The 22,077-nt window shown below is 36.7% G+C and overlaps 1 protein-coding gene across 7 annotated transcripts in view; it reads left to right on the top strand.

Annotated features, from left to right (window-relative positions):
• The window catches only part of PIEZO2 (piezo type mechanosensitive ion channel component 2), a 382,528-nt gene that overhangs the window by 255,038 nt on the left and 105,413 nt on the right, over nucleotides 1–22,077 (top strand). For 6 of the 7 annotated variants that reach the window (XR_005649322.1, XM_039845987.1, XM_039845996.1 and 3 more), the window contains exons 8-11: nucleotides 13,199–13,361; nucleotides 15,957–16,076; nucleotides 19,335–19,373; nucleotides 20,346–20,484. Coding sequence is in view for 6 of the 7 variants with exons in the window: in XM_039845987.1 (XP_039701921.1) it covers nucleotides 13,199–13,361; nucleotides 15,957–16,076; nucleotides 19,335–19,373; nucleotides 20,346–20,484 (461 nt within the window). In the remaining variant the exon portion in view is untranslated. The remainder of the gene's footprint in view (nucleotides 1–13,198; nucleotides 13,362–15,956; nucleotides 16,077–19,334; nucleotides 19,374–20,345; nucleotides 20,485–22,077) is intronic. The other variant, XM_039845973.1, reaches the window with a different exon arrangement.

The raw sequence follows: 22,077 nt of genomic DNA, 5'->3' as shown, positions 1-22,077 counted from the left end.
TCTAGATACGTTTGTTTCTTCCTTGAGTAGATTCAGTTTAGCTTTAACTTTTCTTACAGATTTATTACTTTCCTCTGTGAGAGCATGACTCCATAAATGGATTATCCGGTCTTTTCCCTTAAATTTCTCTGACCTTTCTGGCACTAAATGAATCTCCTTGGTCACTAATTTTTAGAGTTCTCTTTAGTGAGAACTTCCTACAAATTCAAATGCAAGAACAGACAAGCAACTACTCTCTTAGGGAGTGAGATCCCCTCCTGTGGGGTCAGTGAGAAGTTCTTGTGCACTTTAGAGTTAACTCCTGCTGCCTTGCTGCTCAGAAAGTAGTGAGACAAGCCATCATCTCTCATCACCTACCATTCAGAAAAAGCAGTTCTATGGTAGGAAAATCTTGACAGCCATCTTCCTATGGGGTGAACAAGTCAGAGCCAATTTTCTAAAAGCATTTCACCATATTTGAGTAATATTCCCTCAAGAGTGCAGCACTTTTTGATAAAAGGAATAGTATCTTATTTACCTAGGCATTCCTAGCACTAACTATAGTGCCCAACACAGAGTCAGAACTCAGGAAATAAAGGGATGAATTAATACATGTGTCCTGTAATGCGGCTTCCCAATGACTACTGCCCTTTTTTTTAGGGTGCCCTAATACTCTTAGGGTTTTCTTATATCACCACTTACTGCATCTGAGAAATAGGGTGGCATGATTTGAAACCAGTAGACCTGGATTCATAAGCCTCATCACTTACTACCTTTTCAGTCATTTGTGCCTAAAATTTCCATGTATAATGGAAACAATAGCAGACACCCAACAGAGTTGATGTAAGTCATATAACATAGTACCTGATTTGTTGGAGGAACCATTTAGTTGATATTGGTCTCCATCTCTCCCACTTTGTAACTTCATCAGTTATTAACTATGTAGGACTTTAAAATGAAGTATTTAAATCTATGTTTACATTATAGCTACTTAGGGAAAGTTATATTTGTGTGTAGTAGAAACGCCTGCATTAATACTTCTTATTTTGTGCTTCCCAATATGGAAGATTGCATGGCGTATGTGTCGAGCTTGGTCTTGTTGTCATAAGAAGTAGTACAGGAAGAAGCCTGGACAAGTAACTGGTCCTGGAAGTCATAGTCCTGACTCATTTTTCACATTTCTCTCAGAGGTGAAAATGTATGCAGGCAAAGGAAATAGGCCATATATTTAAAACACTCATAGAATATAAATGTTCTCTTATGAATCCTCGATGTGACATCAGAAGAGGTTAGAGTGTCTTCCATAGTTAAATGGAAAGGAATATCCAAATGGCTGCAGCTTGTCCATCAACAATCACAGTTGTGAAGACAGGATACCCTCTCATACCTTCTACCTGGTGCAAAATTATCCTTTGGACAGAACACTTTTATATAAGGCAGTATTCTGCACTTGTAGTATAAAGCCAATTACAGAAAATTGGCAAGTAGTTAAGGCATATACGTGCCAAAAAAGACTTCAAAGCCATGATGTAGAGCCCAAGGGACTGAATGCAAAGTTTTTCTAAGCTTATAAAAACAATGTAGTGTAAAACCTGTCAGATTCCAATTTTCCCACACACAAAAAATGTGTCTAAGGGTTTGGCATGGAAATGTATTTAAAGCATAAGTAAGAAACTAATGAAAAAGGATGGTTAAACATTGACTGTGTTTTTCATATGATGCAATGCAAGGGGAAAAACGGAATTGGAAGCCAAAGTAGCAAAAACTCATGTGTAAAAAGCAGTATTATGCTCATATGGATGGGATACCATAAGAAAAAAGAGAATCATGCTGGAAAGATCCCTTGAAGATAGATCCAATCTTGGTCCAGCAAAGATAACCATCTAAATTCAGGAAACATTGCTTTCTGTGAACATCTGATTTCCTTGCCTTTTTGACAGTGTATCCTTGCTTTTGATTATACATAACTAATTCTCTGTGTGTATGCATACAGACACACATACACACACACACACACACACACACACACACACAAGCAGTTAGATTTGAGGACTTTACTTGTACTGACTGCACCATATTATTTTGGATTTGTAAGAGATTCTGACACTGTCTATGGGTGGTCCTCAAGCTTCCTTGCTGGCCCCACCATTCTCCCTCAGAACCCACTGCATCACCCCATCCCAGGAGTTCAGAGGCACTGGAGCATTCTGCAGGTAAATGTATCAGAAAGATGGAGGTGGAGGATGAGAGCAGGCAAGGTCGTGTAGTTTGAAAAGGTTACCCCAAGAAATCTTATGTTGCCCCCTTAGAAGGAACTTCTTTTTCTCCTTGAGGATTACTGAATTCATAGACTTTCCCCCAACCTAAACTTGGAAAATTATAAAAACAAAGTTAGTGAAGACTGTTAAAATCAAGTCCACCAGAAGCATTAATTCCTGTCTTGTCAGTGTCCTAAACAAGAGTACACATCACCCTTACCTCAATATTTCTTTGTTTAATACAAGAAACTAACACAGATTATGAGTGTATAACAGTACGCATATGCACAACAGAAGAATGCATGTTTTGTAGAAACCAATCTATAATTGTGCATATCCTCAGTGGCCCTCTTCTTTCTTTGATCACATTACCAAGATGAAATATAGATTTTTCTTGGTGAATAACCTAATATTAATAACACAATTGGAAATTTTACACACACTTCCTACCACCTCACCCAAACTCTCCCAATCTGTGCCAAATATCACCACCCTTAAAGAGACCCAGTTTATCTTGAGAAGGTCGTGGTTCTATTCCATCTTAAAAAGGACGTTTATATATTCTTGTTTGCCAGCAACATCAGTATGGTATTATAAAAAGGGCCGTGACCTTGCCTAAACCAAGTTCATGCTGTACTTAATAATAATAATAATGGTAGGAGTCACCAGAATTTCTTGAGCAGCTATTATGTGCCACGTTCTTTGGTGTTGCTTTATATGCATCATATCATATAGCTCATTACCTCAATCTAGTCATTATCAAAGTAGTGGAATTACCCATGGATTGACAGCAGTTTTCAAGAGTTTTTCTTCCTATATCTAGCTCGTTTTTTCAGTGTAGTAAGTGACCTCGAGCAAGTCATATTGGGCCAGAAAAAAAGGGGTGAGGGCATTGGGTGGAAATATGAATGGAGGTATAGAGATCAGTAATTGCTAAGATATTTTTCAGCTCAAAAACATTTGTGATTCAAAATATGTCTCCAAGCCCTAAAATAAGTGAGTCATTAGGCTTCAGATTGGTTGCTGACATGGTAGCAGCTTTATTACTCACTATTAAGATTTAGCATTATAAATTCTAGTAACAATCAGTCAAGAGGGAAAAAGTTAGTATAACTCAGAACTTTAAAATTTTCTATATAATGAGGGGAGTGATTCCAGAGAGTAATTAAGTCTAGATGAGAGTCATTTTATTCCATTTTGTGGGAATTTGTTAATGTAATCCAGTAACTGGGAGAATCTTACAAAGTGTTAATGAAACCATAAATTTTATTTTATAGTCAAATGGGAAGAAAATCGAAGCAAAAATGATATTAGCTTATTATGACTCATTTATATCAGTTTCCAACAATGGCATTCATTATGGTATCAGAGAAAGCAAATGTTTTTTCATAAAGGAAATTAATATAAAAGCTTTGATTGGACTTTTGTAATGGAGCATTTGTTAAGACATTGCTCATCAGAAATGGGATTTAGTGAGAATTACTAGGAATATAAATGATCAATGTAAGAACATAGTTAGGAGTTTTACTGTGTAATTTTGTCACAGGCATATTGCCAACATAACATTATGTACATTTTTAAATGAAATGATGATGTAAAGAAAGCTGGAAAAATATAGAACAGGTATCTGGAAAGTTTCTCTGTCTTTATAGAAAGGTCTGTTTTATATTGGACAATAAACACTCTTCAGTGGCTTCTTGCTCAATATTCTAAATTTGGAACATCTATTTCTCATCCTGTGTCTTCCATCTCCTTAGTAAAGAGACCAAGGTCATTTGTGAAGCCTTTATCCTAGGAGAGTCAATGATAATGTGCTTGTAAAATTGAAAAAAAATAGAGGAAGGTATGAAAAGAGGGAACTGGGTACTTCTTGCTCAAGTGAGAAGGAAAAGTCTTTCTCATGCAACTGTTCCAGGCACTCTGCCTTTTATCAGCAGCTTGGCTTCATGAGATGGAAGGACTTTGGAATTTAAACAGGCCTGGTTCCCATTTGACCTGGCTCACTCACTGTGAGACTGTTAGTATTTCAGTTCTTGGAGTTTTGGGTTCTTCATCCTGTAATTGGTTGAATACCTGCCTCATGGAATCAATGAGGTGCTAAAACAGGCTGTGGGTATAAAGTACTGGGCATCTGATAGGACTCAGTCACTGTTTGTTGCCTTCTCTCAAGAAGCTCCCATGACCCTGTGAAAAAGTGTGAAAGGCTCCTACTTTATATAGTGGGGCTGGGTTAATCATTATAATAGTTGAGGTTCACAGAACACTTACTAGCATCAGGTTCTAATTAATTTATTGAATATTCCCAGCAACTTTATAAGGTAGGTTCTAGTATACCCATTTTAAAGAAAGCTGAGTTGTAGATTAGTTAAGTGATTTACATCAAGTCACATTACAGGAGTGGCAAAGCCAGAGTTTGAATTCAAATCTAACCCTGAAGTCCATACTCTGAATCACACCCCTGTACCACTTTCCTACTGAGCAGAAAGGTAATGAGCTCTGTGAAAAAGCAACAAAAACAAGGATTAGAGAGGGATATTAGTCAGGGCCGAGGATATGTTTACAGAGGATCTTTGGTTTAGGGAAAGAGTAAACTAATGAGTTCTCCAAATAAAAGACTTGTAGATACATTTTTGTAAACAGTCTTGAGGTTCCAAATGGAGGCGAGAAAGCATATTTAGCCTGAGCTGAGGAGAAAAGAGAAGGGGTCTCTCCAGAGATCTGAGAATCCTGATGAGCCTGGTCTGAGTCTGAGGGTAGAAATGGACTGAAACAGTAAGACTGACTCTTGAAGCCTCTATGAGGTGATGTCTTTACAACTTGCTTCATTTGTGTACAATTCGTAATGTAGAGTTGCTCATTCTTGTAGTAAACATAGTCATGGATAAGCTATTCTCAACTCTGATTGTCCATAAGAACCCACAGGGGAGCTTTATAAATAAATGTCTTGCCACCTTTAGTCTTAACCAAAGAGATTTCAGATGGTCTCAGGTTGGGCCAGGTAATATTTCTTTAAAAGATCCTCAGGTGACTCCAAACAGAGAGAAAGGAGGCTACAGTTGCCACAGTGGGTTCAAAAGACCAAAGATGAAGAAGCACAGGAAAAAGAGATCCCAGAGGCTCAGGACCCTATTGCATTCTTGTACTACTCCTTACGCATCCAAGGGTGTTTGTTTCCCTGGATAGTGTTCACCGAGCTCTCAGCCATTTACCAAGTGCCAGTTTTATGATTACTGCCACATCCTCATGCCACTGTACCCCTCGAGTGTTGCCACATCCCTGACAAGCAGAGTCACAGTTTCCCATTCTGGGCTGAAATTTCTCCTGCAGACGAGTCTGTCAACAGCTGTCAGCAAGCCAGTTCTAAAAAAAATGCCTCCTTCATCCCTCCAACTCTCCAGGGTTATAAAGTTGGCTCATTAGAGCAGGCAGTATGCTGAAATCACTACCACCCCCCTACACACACACACACCTGGGGAGGTGGGAGACAGACATCCCAGGAGGAAATGTCAATAACTAGCCAGGGAAGCTGCCCATCAGTGTCTTTCAAATTTTGGTATATATAGGGATTACCTGAGGTATTGATCTAAAAATATGCTCATCCTTGGGTCCTACCTGACTTGAGAGTCCAGAATTTTCAGAGTGTGGCCCTTGGAACTGACATTTTAGCCAGTTCTCCAGGTATACAAGAAACCACAAAGGGAAGCACTTCACATCACATTATCATGGACAGGTGAGCCCATCATTTATTCCATGTAAAGGGAATTGATAGAATCACAGCTTTAAATTCTTTGGTCCTTCCTTCTTTTTTGCTCATCATTCAACAAATATTATTACAGTTGGCCCTCTGTAGTCTCAGGTTCTGAGGTTGGTTGAATCTGTGGATGCAGAACCCATACAGATACAGAGAGTTGATTAAGAGACTTGAGCATACAAGAATTTTGATATCTGTAACCAGTCCCCCAGAGGTACTGAGGCATGACTGTATTAAGCATCTACTATCTCTGTCCTTGTTGAAGGAAGCAAAATACCTCTGCTGTCTTCACAGGGTCAGTTTGATCTATAGTCAAATGTTTTATCAGCCACTTACTAGGAGCTATGTGTATTAGGTAAATTATCCTCCTTATGAATGAGTATCCTTCTCTCTAAAATCAGTACAATGATAGTATCCACCCCATGAGTCACAGACAGTAGCTCTATGAGAGCCTCAATAAAAATAAACACCTGCATTGCTATTCTTAGTACCTTGTCTTCATGTAAGAGTTTTTGTATTCTTCCTTCCTTTCAACTCTAATGAGAAATTGGAAATTAGAAATGTTCTAAGTTGATTGATAATGTTTCCAACTCCACTTAATTGTATCTGTTCAGCATTGTTTTAGACTAGCATTGAGCTGTCAAACTTTAGTGGCATAAGAATTACTAGAGTCGGAGACTGGAGGACAAGTTTTAAAAATGCTTACCCCTGGGCTTCTCTCAGACAAAGGAACAGAGAGTACCTGGATCTAGGATCTGGGATCTGGAACCTGGCATTTAGTAGCTTCTCCAGGAGATCAAAACATCCCACTCTGTGTGATGCAGAAAAAGCATACATTTTAAATCCTGTTCTTAAGTTCAGGGATCACTGAGGTGACGTACTATACACATGCAAGTATGAAACTAATATCCACCAAATAAGATAAGGCATGTGAAGTAACTTAGGCTGAAAATCATAAATGACCATAAAAATGCAAGAGAGCGTTCAACCCTTGAGGTATGTGAGGGGTGAAAAACGGAGAAGAGACCGATGTGGACACTAAGTGCTGTGGAACATCTTTGTGGAAACTGCGAGCAACTTGAACCAGGAGTAAGGATTGTTAGGGAGAGAGGAGGACATTTTAAGTGAGAGAGAAAGGTGTAAGCAACAGTGGGAAGATGGCTCTGAACTAAAATTTGGGGGCAGTGACAGTGCTTCAGACCAGAACATGGGTTCATTTGAGGAAGCAAAGAGGAGATGGTTGGACTGAACCACGGAAAGCCAGATCGAAAATTAGTGATCCTGAAAGACAAATTCACCTGTGCACTCCGGCCTCTGCCATTTATTTCAGCATCCATTGAACTCGTGAAAGCACCAAGGAGCATCCACCAGAACACAGAAGACACAGCACCTTGGCAGTCATAGGGATGAGACAGAGCTTTCAGCCTTCGATATTAAGGGAAGAGAATGTGTTGTACTTTGATACTTTGATACTTTTATGGATGCTCAGACTGCTGATGATAGAATTTCTCTGAACACATGACCCAGTATTGTCACCTGCATGGTCATTATACTGGTATGCATTTGCTAGTAAGAAGAATTACAGTTTACCACATGACATCTAGGATCCTCTTTGGGCATCAACATCTCACAGTCTGAAGTAATTCCATGATCCACCTAGAACTCTGAGAATTTTACATTCAGTTCACAGTATTTTTGACATCATTTAGGAAACAGTGGAAAGAAAACTTGACTCATTTAATTGAAGAGAGTAGTCACAATGCACCAAAACTACCAATTATTTTGTTAAAATAAGAATTTCTATAGGACAGCAGCTTAATTTCTCATTTTGATGAATGTATTGTCCAATACCCAGTTTAGTTAGAAGGCACCCAAATTCTAACAACTTCAAATTGGAAAGCTTGGTAAAATTTTCCATTATTAGCAAACTTTTATGAAGGTGGGAAAATTTATATTAAGTAATATAAATTTGACATCCTGTCTCAAACCATTGAAGTTTGAAGTTCAGTGACATATGACTACAAGACTGATTTTACTTTAATTAAAAGTCATCATGCTATTTAGAGTTTTCTCAAGTTTATTCATTGCAAAGCTTGCCTTGGGGCACATATTTTATGACCTTTTTGTGCCTTTTGCTTTTAAATCTCTTTACAAAATAACCTGCCCATGAGATTTAATTGTTTTGTTGTTGTCGTTGTTGTTGTTGTTCTTTTGTTTTTTGCATAGGATTTTTTTTACCATAAATTATTTTTTCTATTATTAAATTTAAAAATAGTTTAAAATACTCAAATGTAAGTTAAATGCTTTATTCAATTCAATGTATAAAGAAGCCCCTTAAAATTTTAGCTCCCTAAGTGGAAGTAGGTTTAGAGTTTTTATGGAGCAGAGAGAAGAGAGGGGTACATCACTGAAGTCTTGTTCAAGGTTGCAATTGTCTTTATCTATAACATTGCAAAACTTGTAGTTGAAATTGTTGGAAGATGATGTCAGTTTTTCATGTTCTTATCTCAAAATGGTTGATGCGATCACATTTTGGCAATTCTCAGAGTATTTCTTTTGAAAATATCCTTGTAAGCTTTGTATGGGAGGGGATAACAAAGAAAAATAAATAAATAGGGGAGAGAAGAAAAGGAAAGGAGGCAAATGTTGGTTTAAGTAAGGAAAATGGGTCAGTTTTAATTTTTTTAAACATCAAAACATAGGCAAAATGCATAAAAAGAAGTGCTAGGTCTGTTTTGTATATAGTGTAAAAGCTTTTAATCAAAACTATTTGTATCAATTATAGAAGTAAAAACAATTAAGATATATACAAGGACATGAACAAAGAAGGAAAACAAATGTAGCGGAGAATATATTTTAATATTCTTTAAAATTATAGTGGTAATGTATGCTCATTGGATAAAGTCTAAATCCTCTAACTTTTTCCTATTTGTAATTCAGTTCTTTTCTAACAGAGATAACTGAGGCCAATAATAAGTATTCTTCCAAAGATTTTCCCTATATATTTACACACACATAAAATATATGCATAAGTCAGAGTAAGGTTGGGAGAATGAATCTTAAGTGCATATTTCTAAGTAAAAAAGGCAGACTGAAAAGGCTACATACTATATGATTCCACTTAAATGACATTCGAAATAGCCAAAACTATAGAGATGGTAAATATATCATTGGTTTCCAGACATTTTGTTGGAAGGGTGGTAGAAGGTTGAATAGGTGAAGCATGGGAAAAATTTTAAGGTGATGAAATTATTCTTTGTGATACTGTAGTGGTAGGCACATGGCACTATACATTTGTTAAAATCAATTGAACTTTATATAGCATAAAGAGTGAACCTTAAGGTATGCAATTTAAAAATAATCATTTAGGAGGTCGGAAGATCACATCATGGAATTCAGATGTAACAAAAGAATCTAACTGTATTACAAATGTGTGATACAACTTCACTGAAGGAGCTAGGGATAAAAATACTGACTTAAGTAACTTTGGAAATGAGTAGAGGTTGTAAGACTAAAGATAGAGAATTGTACATAAGCGCTATGCTCTAGTCGATAAAGTTATTTCCCTTGGAGGTACATGTTAACAATTCTGAGATCACTATGTACTGGGATGAAACAAATAACTAAATGGACAGCAGATGGGGGAGCCAATTTTCTCACTGTTTGAGCGGAAGTTTACAGATAAGCAAGGGTCGAAGGTAGAACCATTTGATAACAAATTAGAGTTGGAGACAAAAGCATGAACTCACATGTACCTTAATATAGTACAGATGGTTATGTATAGAAATATGTACAGATATGTGCATATGCATGGGTAAGTTTGCGCACATAGAGTTCCTTACTCTGTCAGCTGAGAGGCCATAGAAATAGTGACACCATAGTGTCCGAATCTTGGTTTCTAATAAAAGGAACAAGTACTCCTTGGAGAAATGGCTGACTCTAAGCTTCGGTTAGAGAATATACAAAATGAGCTTGGGGCATCTTTTAGTGCCAGAAAATAATACAAAATGTTGGGACTTGTCATAGGAGCACAAGAGCAAACCGAAAGAGCTCCCAGTGGTCAAAGCTGGAACTATTTGAGCAACAAGGTATAAAATACATATCCATGAGTCCATATCCACATAGATATAATTAAATAATTTAATAAATAAATGGGAAGAAGAGACAATTCTTCTATATGGAAGAATTCCAAATAAGTTATGCTGATTTTGATCCCTTGAGGATGTGGGGCATAACATCCCACCCCTTGAGCGTAGGCTATACATAGTAACTTTCTTCCAAAGTGTAAAGTGTGGAAGGGAGGAGAAGAGTAATTTTACAGATAAACCTAAAAAAACTACTTCAGCCAGGCGCTCAAAGTTAACATCCTTAGCAATAAGTCATGTTGAAAGCACGTATCCTTGATATAATGTGATGAGAATGGCACTTCACCTCCGTGGTCTTCCTCCCAAAATTCATTAACTCCTGTTAATCAAGAGTAAACAAACAAACACATCAGAATTAAGGGATATGCTACAGAAGACCTGATCAGTACTCAAAACTGTCAAAGTCATCAAAAACAAGAAAAGTCTGAGAAGTTATCTCAGTCTAGAGGAGCTTAAGGAGACATGATGGCTAATTGTGATGCTATACTCTGAATGAGATTCCAACACAGAAAAAGGACCGTAAGTAAAACTAAGGAAATCTTAATAAAATGTGGACTTTGGTTAAAAGTAATGAATCGATATTGGTTCATTAATGGTTGCAAATGTACTATACTAATGTAAGAAGTTAACAATAGAAAAAACTGGGTATCGGGAATTCCCTGTACAACCTTTGCAACTTTTCTGTAAATCTAAAATTATTCTAAAATTTAACACATATTTAAAAATATAGGTTGGAATGTTTTCTATGACAAGTATATACATATATATATCTTTATTATATTAGTGGCTGCTTAGTAGCCCATAATACACATGAATATCCCATAACTTATTTAGACATTCCCCATCGTGGTCATTTAGAATTTTAGTACTTTGTACTATTGCTGTTCGTGCTGAATAAACATCCTTAAATATATATGTATAAAGCTGGGGTAACAATACTTATATCAAATAAAATAGACTTTAAAACAAAGGGTGTAATAAGAGACAAGGAAGGACATTTCATAATGATGGAGGGATTAATCCAACAAAAGGACATAACCTTTGTAATCATTTATGCATCCAACATAGGATTACCTAAATATATAAAACAAATATTGATGGACGTTAAAGGAGAGAGCGACATTAACACATAGTAGGGGACGTTAATAACCCATTGACACCAGTGGACAGATCTTCAAGACAGAAAATCAATAGAGAAACAGCAGCCTTAAATGACACGTTGGACCAGATTAATTTAATTGATATTTTTAGAACATTTCACCCAAAGCAGCAAAATAAGCAGTCTTTTCAAGTGCGCATGGGACATTTTTCAAGATAGACTGCACGTTAGGCCACAAAACAAGTTTCAGTAAATTTAAGAAGATTGAAATTATAGTCTCCAACTCTAATTTGTTATCAAGTGTCTTCTTCAACCACAATGATATGAAACTAGAAATTAATTACAAGAAAAAAAAAACTAAAAATCACACAAACACATGGAGGCTAAATAACATGCTACTAAACAATAAATGGATTAATAATGAGATCGAAGAAGAAATCAAAAGATACCTTGAGACAAATGAAAATGAAAACAAAATGTTCCAAAATCTATGGGACACAGCAAAAGCAGTCCTAAGAGAAAAATTTATAGCAATACAGGCCTACCTCAAGAAACAAGAAAAATCTCAAGGATATAAAGTCTTTTAGGACAGTTCACAAACCACTGCAGAAATTACTACTAACTTTCTAATGGGGCAAAACAGGTGTTTTAAAACTAAGGATTTACGAGGATATTTCTAATGTATATGCCAGGTATGGGGAGAGAAGAGTGAGGACTTGGTAGCTGAAACATATTGCTTATATTAATCCAGAGACTATCCAGCTCATCTAATTCTAAAATTTTACATTTTAATCTAGGACTATAAAACAATTTTCAAAATGTTCCACCATTCTAAGTGGTACATAATTCTTTTGTTATCAGGAATTTTTTCTTTCTAACACTAATTATAAAAATCTACCTGGATGTAGAAGCAAAGATCTATATACTAAGAGTAAGTTTTAGTATAATTTTTTAATAAAATTAAAGTTTAATTTCTATTTAGCTTACTTTAAAATTTGTGTTTAAAACTTCACCAATACTGTACTTGTCTTATGATAGAAAACAGTAATAGCCCTGAGAGATTTTACAGGTGAGGGACATATAGTCTTGCAAGGTCTTACAACTGAATTAAGAATGTTAACATAAAAACTAAAGGAAGTTCACATGTAGAAGATGCAAAGGGTAGATAGATATGAGACTCGCTTAACAAGTAAAAGTTTTAATCATTTAGTAGAGTCTTTTCTTAGAAAAAACTCATATAAAATGAATTTCTAAATGAATCAAATCTTACATAATCTCTCATTCTATAATTAGATACTTTCTGATTATACAGTAGAAATCAACATAAAAATGAAGAAGCCTCATAAAATTATATTTCAAAGTAAATAATCAATTATAAAGCTTTAAAAAAATGAAGTGCTGATAAATAAAAATCGACAGAAGTATACCTAACAGAAACTCTGGTATACAATATCTAGTTTTTATGGCTGAATCATAGAACTGTGTCCAATTTCAAAATTTTCCCAATAGTATCAAAACTAACTGAATAGCTAATGCTCAGTCCTACTAAAGACTAAATATGTGCTCATTTAGCTAGATTTAGTATCGTGTAACTACTTACTTGACATTTTAATAAAATATGGTTTTAATAGGGCTGATTGACAATTAAAACATACATTTTTAATAGGTGTGCAAGGATTTAGTATTAGCTAGATTTTTGAACCAATATAAAGATTATCTGGCTAATGTCATCAATTTTATACACTAATACACATATATATGATTTAAGGATATATATTATATTTTATAATAATATAATATATATTATATTATGTTATAATATAATATAAGAGTCATGAAATATCTAGAATAGAATGGTTTAACCCAGGAATAGCTTATAAACGTATTAAAAACAAGATTTTTTTTCTGTGTTAGGGACACAGATATTTATTACATCTTTTTAATATTTTTATTTGTTTTTAAACAGGTTGTTTGGTATAAAATCAGTAATTCAAACAGACTGTTCCAGCACATGGAAGATCATAGCAAACCCAGACCTCTCATGGTACCACCACGCCAACCCCATCCTCCTGCTGGTGATGTACTACACCCTGGCAACTCTGATCCGCATTTGGCTGCAAGAGCCCCTTGTAAGGATAAAAAGGTTTTTATGATGTTGTCTGCAAAGTAACCTGGAAGCTCCAGGTGAAATTGTTTATTCCTATTAACTGCTGACTAAGCAACACTATATCCCAAAATAACTGTTGTACTCTGCTTATAGTGTTTTGATTCTACAAAGAGTACTAAGTAAATACAAATACTATCAGAACAAAGACTCGCTTCCCTTTGGTAATATCAACATGTGCTGCTAAAAATGGTAGGTGGTGAGGAGAATGAAAGACTCACTTTTGTTGAGCACTTACTATGGGCCAGGCCATATGCTAGGCTGTTTACATTTATTATCTAATTCAATCCACTAACTAAGTCTGAAGAAAAGGCTTAGAGATGTAAAGTGGTCTGAAATCTTAGAGATGAGGAAAATGAGGTTAGAGATGTCAAGGGGTCTGAAATCACACACATACTGAACTGTAGAAATCAGGTTCAAACTAATGTTTGAAAACAAAGCTAGGGTCTCAGTGACTACATACCCTGTTATCGCGGTGGTTGGAGTTTTTGAAATCTTTTCAGACCTCTAACCTCTGAAGGCATGACAGGACCTAAATAACTATAAGTTCAGTTGTAAGGTAGCATATTATTACGTGAGTGTAAACAGGGTTGTCACACCTTTTATTCACCACTTGCCAGGGGAGTTCACAGGTCAGCAGCAGGTTCTGTTGAGCACAGCTGGACGGAAGTCTGCAATCAGTCACAACTCCTCTTGAACCACTTCTAGCTCGGAGCCTTGATGCAATTGCTTACTTTCCCCTTTCCTGTCTTCACACCCACAGTCTAATTCACTCAGTTAGTCAACAAATATTTGTTGAAAGCCAACTGTCTTAGACACTAACCTGGGATCTTGAAATAGAGCACTGACTTATAGGCAAGGCTCCTACTTGGAGGAACTGTACATTCTATAAGAGAAAAAGAGTCCAAAAGAAGTAAACAAGCTCTGAGTTAGATAGTACAATGAAACTCAGTGAGATGCATGTGTCTGTCCATCCCCAGCCAAAGTGCTCCCTGCAGAAATGGGGCTCTGTCCTGTCCTGTGTGAAACCGCTTCCCCATTGTGCAGACAGGCCTGGGGGATGAGGGCTGCAGAAGCCATCCTTATTCACAGGGTTCTCACATATCGTCTTTCTTTGGGGCTCACTGATGGCAGTTGCATAGTAACAGAATGCTTCATGGGTCATAAGGACTCCAAATCACCAGCTACATGCTCCTCCAATTCTCTTCTGAAATTGGAGTGTGCCAGTAAAATTCTTTCAAGTGTTTGTTGTGTTTGCTTCCTCCACAAAAACTCCTATGGCTATGGGAACTATTTCTGAACAATGTTTTGCAAATAATGGAAATTGCTTTAAGACATTCAAGTTTACAAGAGGTCCTGCTACCCTTAGCTTTCTCTGTGATATCTCAGGCAGTCTCACAGAATGGCGGGAACTTGTGTACCATCGCTGTCATAAAGGTGAAAGCTGCTATAGCTCCTTAGGCCTATGAAATATTTGGCTTCCTTAGCTATAGGTTGTCTGGGGATGAAGGAAGGCAGACAGCTAGGAAGATAATCTAAGTTCAGACCGCACAGTTAACAGCGGTATTACAAATTGCAGTGTCTGGAGGCGTGGGGAGAGCCAGAATGTAATGAGTACTAGTGTCAACATTTCAGATGGTCTGTGTTTTAAATGGGTTAGGACGCAGGACTTTCTCATTGAGGCAATGATGGAAGGCAGGTGGCTGATTATATCATGCTTCCAGATGACCTGGTACATTTCATGAAAAATGCCAGCCTACAAATGAGGTAAAAGTCTACAATACATGTTTGAAAAAGAAAAAGTAGCAGGTGTCCGGAGTGAAATGTTATAATATATGGGCTCCCACCTGGCAAGTGTGAGTTCCCACCAAAACATCTGAGTGTTCCCATGGGTGCTGTATGCTGGCACAATGGAATCCAGAAATTGGCCAATAAGACTATGTCTCCTCCCTCTGCTCCAGTATCAGTGGTGTGTTAACACCCTTTTTATTGGGCCATCTTTTTTGGAAAACCAAACTAAATCACCCAACTGCATTCTGTTTCTTACACCCTCTCTTAAACATCTCTTCCGGACCAACTGTCTAATTTCAATGTCTCATTAGGCAAGGCCACATTTCTGTGCTTTACATATGCTCTTGCTTAATATTGTGTGTAATCTCTAGATGGTCTGCCTTTAATAAATTTATTCTTCATTAAAGATTGCCCGTGGCTGGGTTCCATAGTTAATGGTGCACTTTTTTGAAAGCTCTTCCTGTGAGAACCATTTACATAGCTGCTTTCTAGTGCAGTTTAGAATACATATTGAGAGGGTGTGGATATTTAACCTTAGAGCATATTCCTGTAATTTATGGGGCTTAGTAGCAGTCATGAGCTTAGCATTTAAAGGACAGCATTTTTGTCATTTTTTAAAGTGTCTTGATAAAGTCTCATATATTTTATATATTAACTTTAAAAATAATCATATTGAGTCAAAGATGAAAAGTTTCACTGATCACTCAGGCTTATGAGGGAACTGCTCTGGGAAGCTGAGCTGGTCCTGAAGGCTATTCTGTGTCTCTAGGTGCAGGATGAGAAGACCAAAGAGGAGGACCGAGCCCTGGCTTGTGGCCCCATCCGATTAATGGCTAAGAGGAGGCGGAGCCTGTGGTATGCATCCCATTACCCAACCGACGAGAGAAAAGTAAGGCACGAAGAAAGGAATTTTCATTTCCTGCTTTATTTTGCTGTTTTCAGATTATATTGCTGAATATGAGTTATATCATATCATATGCAAACCCAGATTGCTTACAGTTTATAGAAATGGTTCAATGGTACTGTTGATGTCTCAGTACCAGAGAGCACTGTTCAAGAGGGGCACTGACCGCTTCCAAAGGAAATATCACGGCTCTAGCATACTCTACAAGACACCATTTTGTATTTCAGGGCTATGTATATTACATATTCCAGTGCTTGCTACTGAAGTTTTTTAATCCTAAAGGGAAAGAATGTTCTTAGTTTTTTTAAAATAATTTTGTATTTAAAACAAAAAATAATTAAGCCATCTGTTATTACTGGGTGGTGAAAGTCTCAGTGTTGAAAATAACATTGCAGAAAATAACTTCACTCCATAGGGTAGACAGCTATAGTAATAACTCAAGAAACCACTTAGAGAAGATCAAAACAATCTATATGAATACAATTAAGCGTCTTTTACTACTTTGAGGCAACAATATGGATTGACAAGGAAAAGTGAGTAACAATTGGGTAATTCATATAACATTTTGATCATTTATTGACCATTTTGAACTCAACTCAATTAATGCAATACTGACATCTAAAATGGCTCATTTGCAATGCTGTAAAGACAAATACTGTTTTGTTTCTTGGATGGGGTCAGCATTTTCCTTCCTAGCATGTTAAAGAACTGAAGAGTAGATTGTCTGATTTATTTGTTGGTGGGTGAGTTTCTCTGACACATGGTTTTATTCTAAGCCTGATTGTCCTGTACTGAGAAAATGTGGAACAATGAATGAACTGTGTTAGAGAGCTAACAGCAATACGGAGCAAATGCTGTACCCTAAGATGTCTGAGAATTTCCAAAGGCCCTTTTTTCTCTCTCATCACATCATGCACATATTATAAATGATGACATCTACAGAGTATAGCACGGCAGTTTTCAAAGTGAGGTCTGTGCACATCTGGGGATTCCTGAGACTCTTGACAACAATCCACAAGCTCAAAATGAGTTTTTTAATAATAGGTAAAATATTTGCCTTTCCACTATGCTAACATTTGCTCTAATGGTACAAAAGCACAAACTCTAGGCAGTGGCACAAACCCCCACAGCTGTGGTCAATTCTTCATGGACACACACTTGCAGAAAACAAAGCAGAAAGGCCAATTCCACTTAAGAATATCCTTGATGAACCAGAAATGCTTATTAATTTTCTTAAATCTCAACCTTAGAGCACACAACTCTTTAACATTCCGTGTGACAAAATGAGAAATCAACACAAAGTGTCACATACTAAAATATGACAACTCTAACAATGAAAAGCACTTGACCGGTTGTTGGAAGTATGAGCTGAACTAGCCATTTTCCACCAAACACCAGATTTACTTGAAAGAACAGATAATAAGTAAATTGTGGTTACTCAGATGTGGATATTTGTTAGACAATTTCCAGAAAATAAATGAAGTGAGTCCATCCACTGACAAAGTATGTGATAAAATTTAAACTTCTGAGTGAAAATTAGAATATTGGAAAACTTGCATACACTACTGAGAGCTTGAAAACTTCTCAATACTTGAGTACTTTTCCAATGAGATTAGTGGTAATATCAACAAATGTGCTTTTTAAATATTGTGTAATGAAATGCGTCAATATTTGGTACAGTTGTATACCTCACTGAAGCAAATCACCAACACGTGATATCATGATGTGTGGGTAAAAGATCCATTCAGGGTACAGAATACAGGCATACCTTCGTTGCACTTTGCTCTGTTGCTCTTCACGATGTTGTGTTTTTTATGAATTGAAGGTAAGACCCTCTACCAGCAAAAAGATGATGACTTGTTTTTGCCAATACTCGCTTTATTGCTGTAGTCTGGAACCAAACCCACAGTATCTCCAAGATATGCCTGTATATCAGTGGATTTTAATGTAAGAGACTGTGAAAACTTCATTGCTTTGGTTTCAGATTCCACAGCGTAACTAACCTTCTGAGTTTGGTGTAGTATCGAAGAAACTATGCATACTTATCTGGATAGACTATTGAAATACTCCTTTCTTTTCCAACCACATAGCTCAATAAAGCCAGATTTTCTTCACATACTTCAATCAAAACAACATATCACAGCAGATTGAAAAACAGATATGAGAATCCAGCTGCCTTCCTTGAAGCCAGATATTTTTAAAAATATACAAAAGCATAAAACAATGCTATTCTTTACTATTTGGGGTTTTGGGTGGGGAAATAAAGTTATATTAACATGTAATGGCCTTTTAATTTTTGATGAACTAATAGCTGATTTTTTAAAATACCTCAATTTTAATTTCTAGTAAGGTAGATGTTGATAGGACCCACATAAATAAATATACTTTGAGACCCTCAGTGATTTTTAAGAATATAAATGAGTCCTAACCAAAAATGCTGGGTAACCATTAGCACAGCAAATGGTTATTATTTAGAGGGAACCCAAACCACCTGACACTAATACAGATAAAAAGTATAGGCATATAATAGTCATTTTGTTATAGACAGCATGAAAATCTTAAAGTAATAACAAACCACACAACAAATCAATTTTTCTTCATCTAGTTCTTTAAAACTAAACTCTTTCAGAACACATTCTGCAGAGGTCTCAAAGGGTTTTAGGAGTATAAAATCAAACTGCTTAATCTATTAGAACAAAACGCTTGAAAAACAACCAACTTTTGTAGTCATGTGGTTTATGACTGCTTATTTGCTCTTATAATTAAAAAGTCATTTAAAAGAAATCAATTTGAGATCTTCAGCTTACATTTGAAAGGACCGTTTCCTATAATTAATCTGCCTAAAAACACACCTATGGTCCAGATGTTTATGGGTTCTCTTTCCTACCTCTTTTTAATAATCATTTGCTCCCCCTCCCCACCATCAACATTTTTTTAAAGCATATCTTTTTTACTCATCCAGAATCTTTCTGCACTGCATTGTAAAACGTGAGATGTAAAAACCACAAAAAAAAAAAAAAAGTTAACATCAGAAACTGGAAAATGGTTATAATAAACAGCAACATCTTGTTCAACTATTTGTCCCTTTATATTTTGCATGGCAGTTTTAACATACTAGCATTGAGCTGGTTTAAGAGAATAGAAATGTGTACTAAATGCGTACTAAAACTTTATAAATATACATAAACATTACAGTGCTTTCCGCTTACATATTAACATGCTGTCCTGCATTGTTTTTTGCAGCTTTTATCTATGGCCCAAGATGACTACAAACCATCCGATGTTAGTATATCCTTAGAATTACTATTTATGCATGTGTAAGTGATGTAAAAGTGACATAAATCAGATTAACTCCTTTGAGTATACTTTAATTATCTATAAATTTTCTATATGTTTTGGAATAATTGTTTTGCATAAATTATATCTGGTTTATTGCTGTTAAAACACCGACTCATATGAGCTTGAGTATAATCATACATAATGTATTTAAACTTTTAAAAAGCCATGTTGGAGGATTTTTAAAAAGCATTTTGCTTTGCAGATATGCCTATTACATACTTTGAATAGGAAGTCTTGCAGGTCCATGGACACACAGACATATATGTATATGTATGTGTATGCTTATATATAAACCTAAAAAATTGTAAAGCCAAAGAGACAAAGGTGGGAAAAAAGAAAGTGCTTAGTGTACGACGTGCTACAATAAGGGAATTGCAAGCTGGCTGCGTCAAGCAGAGACACCTAGAAGGGGTGCCATCTAAGCTGAGACCTGCTGCATTAGTCCTATGCGGAGTCCGGCGGGCTGTGGGGCAGGACAAGCAGCGTCCAGGGCAGCAATGCTCCCGACCAGGACCCAGGGAAGGTCTGGAGTTCCTTACAGCTGGCGGGATGACTGGGAGGAGGACAGCCATGAGAACAAAGGCTCAAGAGAAGGTCAAACCAGATCATTAGGCCTCAGCCAGCCCTCTCCAGAGTTTACACTTTATAATGAGAACAGAGGGCACATTGTATGGTGTTTAGCAGAGGTGAGACAAGATTAGGTTTACATTTTGCGATGACTCCATGGAGAATCGGTTTGAAAAGGATTTAGACAGGATTTATTTCGCTAAAGGGAACGTTGGCTAAATTGTTCAGCTTTCAATCAATTCTTCACTGTTGAGTTATACCTTGGTGTAAAGTAAGGAGGTGGTATGTCTATATTGAAAACAGTAGCTGCTGTCACAGGTCTGCCTTTGTCCCTCATTCCCCCGGCAGGGCCTGTTGGTGACCGTGAATGGCAATCCTGTAGATTACCACACCATCCACCCCAGTCTTCCCATAGAGAACGGCCCTGCCAAAGCTGAGCTGTACTCTACCCCGCAGTACCGGTGGGAGCCCTCAGAGGACTCGACAGGTAAGGAGACAGCTCTGCAGGGCATGTCACACCCAGAATTTTAGTTTCTTTTAGGCGTAAACTCAGCTTGGCGTCTGTCTTTTGTTTATTGTTTGTTGGATCTGGTTCATTTTTCCCTTTTTTTTTTTTCCTAAAAGAGGTATTGTCTTCCACAGTCAGTATAATTAAGCTCATTTCCTTAAATTCTGCCTATATTCTGCCCCAACATAGTACTATGTGTGTTCTATCCTTGTCTACAAAATAAGAGGCATACTCAGGGAAAATTTGGAAAAATAAAAGGTAAAAAATTATTTTAAACATGTCAAATTATTTATAGTGTTAAATTATAATTTGATAATGTGATCGTGGTCAATAGTTGTGCAGGTGAATAGATGAATGTTTTCAAAAACTACTTTTTATCTGTTAAAACAAAGTGAGGGTCAAAACTTATACACAGCCTTTCCCCCCCCTTTTTTCTGAGTTTATTATATTGAAGGAAGGCAGACTGTTACTAGAGCTGACAAATTGGTAGCCTGGGGTAGAGATTTTATCCTCAGACTTGGTTTTTTTGGCCTATACAGTATTTTCTTTAAAAAAATTAAATAGTAACCAACATTTTAAAAGCTGCAGCTCTAACCAAGAAATGGAAATTTCTGGAATCCCATTAAGAATATGAATATCTGGCAGCTCTAGTCCCTCGTTTCTGCAAGGCAGAAGTTGACTCAACTGCTGGTGTCACTATCCCATCAGAGACTATGTCAATTACCAATTCATAAAGCAACTATCCAATCTGCATTATTGGTACACTGAGCTTACTCTCATGTTCCTTTTTTTTCTTTTTAACATTCTTTATCAGGCTTATTCTAAAGCACTGTTCTTAATTATTTTTTTATCAGTATAGTCCAGCAATTGCCTCTGACAATGCATTTACTTACCAGTACAAAAGGTTAGTCACATTATCCAATATTTCTCAGAAAGGTCAGATCGAATTCACTTCCTCTGCCCTACTTTGATTCTCCCCACACACACCCCAGCCCCAAAAGTCACCCGTAATCTCTATAGAACACCACACTGTACTAGTTAGATGCTTCCTACTGCTTCCTACATGCATATGTTTTAGTTTGCATCTTGGGCTTAAATGAAGATTTTTATTTATTGAATGTTTCTCTTTCCAAAGTGTGATCTTCATAGCTTTGGCATCAGAATCACAAAGGGCGGGCCCAAGAACCAGCACCTGTGACTTCTAAAGTTTGAGAAGTTCAGGTCACAGCCAAATATCCTGTTTACACATTACTTAACATGAAGAGAAATGAACAGAATTTTGACTGCTGACAAGGCAAACGCTGAACACATACTGAAATCATAAATTAAATGTTCAAAAGTAAAGCAAAAACTGGAAAGCTTTTTTTTAATTTGAATCTATGGATGCAAAAATGTTACTACCAGAGAAGTAGCATGCCAGTAATTGTAAAATCCATCAGATTTAGTTTTCTCATCACTGTCTCTGATCCGTGAACTTCCCCAGGTAAACCCCAGATGCATCCCACTCCAGCGCTGAAAGGATGGAAGGCAGTGGGCTTCTGCAGAAGGAAATACCTCAGCCTCCTTACAAGC

The sequence above is a fragment of the Pteropus medius genome, unplaced genomic scaffold (assembly GCF_902729225.1).
Source record: "Pteropus medius unplaced genomic scaffold, Ma_sr-lr_union100, whole genome shotgun sequence".
Classification (NCBI taxonomy): Eukaryota; Metazoa; Chordata; class Mammalia; order Chiroptera; family Pteropodidae; genus Pteropus; species Pteropus medius.
Note: the sequence above shows the minus strand (reverse complement) of the source record. Positions and strands in the feature narration are given on the sequence as shown.